The sequence below is a fragment of the Alligator sinensis genome, unplaced genomic scaffold (genome assembly GCF_000455745.1).
Source record: "Alligator sinensis unplaced genomic scaffold, ASM45574v1 scaffold1704_1, whole genome shotgun sequence".
NCBI lineage: Eukaryota > Metazoa > Chordata > Crocodylia > Alligatoridae > Alligator > Alligator sinensis.
In genome coordinates this window covers 136,537-140,009 of record NW_005843413.1, presented here as the reverse complement: position 1 = coordinate 140,009, position 3,473 = coordinate 136,537, and the positions used below count along the sequence as shown (strand labels likewise).

Below are 3,473 nucleotides of genomic sequence, written 5' to 3'. Positions count from 1 at the left end.
TGGTTGGGGCCTTGGGCGGGCACCTCCAGCCCCAACGGGGGGTAGCCGGTGGCGAATGGGACATCTAGGCCCTGCCGGCCATGGTTGACGTTGAATGGGGCATCTAGGCCAGCCCTGCCACCCCCCTCGTCCCCGGCCCGGTCCCCGTGGGTCCTCTCGTGCTTGCGGAGGCTGGAGGACACCACAAAGGCCTTCCCGCAGCGCCCGCAGGTGTAGGGGCGTTCACCAGAGTGCACGCGATGGTGCTTGGTGAGGCTGGCACGCTCGGCGAAACTCTTGCCGCACTCCCCGCACTGGAAGGGGCGGTGGCCCGAGTGGGCCAGCCGGTGCCGCTTGAGATCCCAGGAGGCCACGAAGGTCTTCTCGCACTGGGGACACTTGTAGGGGCGTTCACCTGTGTGCACGCGGTGATGCATGGCCAGGTCGGCCGGCTGTCGGAAGGCCTGAAGGGTGGGAGGACAAAAGACCATGAAGAGCTGCTTTGGGTTGGGTCCAGCCTAGGTCCCTCATGGCCTGGACACCCATCACTGGGGCTGAGTGGGGCATGTAGGCCCCAACACCCATCGCTGGGGTTGGGTGGGGCATGTAGGCCTCGCTGTTGGGTTTGGGTGGGTTACCTAGGCCCTGACACCCATTGTTGGGATTGCATGGGGCATCTAGGCCCTGCCGTTGGGTTTGGGTGGGGCACGTAGGCCTTGACACCTATTGTTGGGGCTGTGTGGGGCATGTAAGTCCTGACACCCATCGCTGAGGTTGGGTGGGGCATGGAGGAATGGCGACCGGACCCGGGCACCGTATTCCGGGTACCGTATTTACTAGAATTTATGACCCCCCCCCACAATCAGCAGATTCTCAACATGGGAAACGGTAACAAATTTGAGCACCCGCTGTGACCAGAATCTAATGACGGGGAGGGAGGGGGAGGGTCTTAGATTCAAGTAAATATAGTAATTCATTTCTCTGAATTGAAAAGAACCCCCCCCAATCACTGGAGAAGGCATACACGGCCCCGTTTTCCCCGTCATTAGATTCTGGGCATGAGAAGCGATACCAAATACAGTCATTTTGACAGCCCTAGTCCCTTTCTCCCCACTCCCGAGAACCAACCTTGCCGCACTTGTCGCAGCCGTAGGGCTTGACCCCCAGGTGCGCCCGCTGGTGGCGCCGGTAGCTGGAGGGGTCGGAGAACATGCGGCCGCACTGGGGGCAGAGGTAGGGCTTCTCCCCGGAGTGGGTGCGCTGGTGGCTCTGGTAGGAGGAGAGCTGGGTGAAGCCCTTCCCGCAGTCGTCGCAGCGGTAGGGCTTGTGGGCCGCGTGGATGCGCTGGTGGCAAGCCAGGGAGGAGGAGCGGGAGAAGGCCTTCCCGCAGTCGGCGCAAAGGAACGGCTTCTCGCCTGTGTGGCTGCGCTCGTGGTTCTTGAGGTCCTTGAGCTCGGCGTAAGTCTTCTGGCAGGCCCCGCACTGGTAGGGCCGCAGCCCCGCGTGGGTCCGCCGGTGCTTGCGGTAGACCGAGGGGTCGGCGAAGGCCTTCCCGCAGTCCCCGCAGGCATATGGCTTCTCCCCAGTGTGAGCCCGCTGGTGGATCTTCAGCTTGGAGAGGGTGCCGTAGGCCTTGGCACACTGTGGGCACCGGAAGGGCAGGTCGCCGGCGTGGCGGGCCAGGTGGACCCGGAGGCAGACGGGCTGCATGAAAGCTTTGCCGCACTCCTGGCACACAAAGGGCTTCTCCCCCGTGTGGCTCCGGCCGTGGCTGCGCAGCTCCGGTGCCGTCTTGTAGGCCTTGGCGCACTGGCCGCACTGGAAGGGGCGGGCTGAGGAGTGGCTGGCTTGGTGCTTGCGGAGCTGGACCCGGTCAGTGAAAGCCTTGGGGCAGGAGGGGCAGGGGTGGGCAGGTGGCGCGGTGCCGGCAGCGTGGGAGCGGGCATGGCGCTGGACACGGGGCACGTTGGGGAAGGTCTTGCCGCAAGCCAGGCACTTGTAGCGGCGGCCGCAGCGGGCATAGGAGGCCCCTGCGGCCGCTGCCTCCTCCTCCTCTTCCTCATTGGAGGAGGAGTCGCCCTCCAGCTTCACCTCCACGCTGGCCTCCCCAGCCTCATCCATCCTGGCCAGGCCCTGCCGGGGAGAGAGAAGGTGGCGGGTCAGGGGTGGACGGAGACGTGGGCGGATGCAGGAGTGATAGGCTGGTTGGATGGAAGGACACACAGGATTTGGTCTGGGGACGTGCCTGCGGTGTGCAGGACGAGCCTGATGGCACAGGTCCTGCCTGGAGTTGCCCAGATGCAGCCAGCTCTAGGGTGGAACAGAAGAAAGAGGGGAACGACCCCATCGAACACTGGGGAGGAAGGCGCCCACCTCCGGCTGGGCTGGGACCCAGCGCCTCTGCTCTACCTCAGGACTCATGGGGTGGTGCCTGCGGTACCCTGGTAAGGGTCTCGGGGGACCCCAGGGCGCCCTGGTGCCTGGTGGAGAAGCCATGGGGCAGAGAGGGAGCTGGGGGTAGCTACGGGGATGGAGGCAGAGAGGGATGCATAGGTCAGGTGCATAGGATGGATGGATGGATAATAGTGGCGTGTGGGGATGGATGGATAGAGATAGATGGATGGATGGAGAGATGTCTTTGGAGATGGATGGATGGGCAAATAGATGGGTGTGTGTGCAGATGGATGGATGGATGGAGGTGTGTATGGATGCAGAGACAGATGGATGGGGGTGGAGATGGATGGATGGGTGCATGGATGAGTGGAAGGATGGAGGAGGTCTAGATGGAGAGATGGATGGTGGAGGTGTGCACGGATGGAGCAATGGACTGAGGTGTGTGGGGACAGACGGACGGACGGACGGATGGGTAACAGAGGTGTGCATGGATGCCCGTGCAGAGATGTATGGAGATGGATAGATGGATGGAGTAGGTATAGCCAGAGAGATAAATAGGGAGAGAGAGAACAGACCCGGGTAGACAGAGCCCCGGCTGGGATGACGGAGGCGAAGCAGGCGCTTGGACTGGATGCGACCCCTGAGCTCCTTTCAACCCTCGCTGCGTGGGAATTTGTAACAGACGTGTGCACGGACGGACAGGCGTGTGCGCGGGGGCATGCATGGACGAAGAGAGAGACGGATGGATGAACAGCTCGATGGGCAGCACAGGGGTGGATGGATGGACAGTATGTGGGGCGGGTGGGTGGGCGAGCAGAGCGCTGGGTAACACGTGTGCGCATGGATGGAGAGAGAGACAGAGGGCGTGCAGGGCAGACTGGTAGGTAGGTAGGCAGGCAGGTAGGTAGGCAGGCAGGCAGGGAGACTGATGACAGACGCAGAGAGGTGTCTGGATGGACGCGGCGGGCGCACAGGCCAGGCGGACGGAGACGGCCGGGCGCGCACAGGGGTCCAGGAGCTGCGCCGGCCGGGCAGACGGGCAGCGCAGGCATGACGGATGGGAGAGGTCCGTCCGTGTGTGCACAAGGAGAAGGGGGGGG

General features: G+C 63.4%; 2 protein-coding genes across 2 annotated transcripts in view; one reads left to right on the top strand and one right to left on the bottom strand.

The window, feature by feature from the left end:
• The window catches only part of ZNF668 (zinc finger protein 668), a 5,210-nt gene extending 1,820 nt beyond the window's left edge, over window positions 1-3,390 (bottom strand). Inside the window, 6 exon segments of the mRNA XM_006038623.3 lie at window positions 24-443; window positions 1,108-2,112; window positions 2,353-2,571; window positions 2,574-2,744; window positions 2,746-2,838; window positions 2,841-3,390. Coding sequence (XP_006038685.3) covers window positions 24-443; window positions 1,108-2,112; window positions 2,353-2,571; window positions 2,574-2,744; window positions 2,746-2,838; window positions 2,841-3,215 — 2,283 coding nt within the window. The 5' untranslated portion in view covers window positions 3,216-3,390.
• The window catches only part of ZNF646 (zinc finger protein 646), a 6,913-nt gene continuing 6,657 nt past the window's right edge, over window positions 3,218-3,473 (top strand). Inside the window, 1 exon segment of the mRNA XM_006039427.2 lies at window positions 3,218-3,253. Coding sequence (XP_006039489.2) covers window positions 3,218-3,253 — 36 coding nt within the window.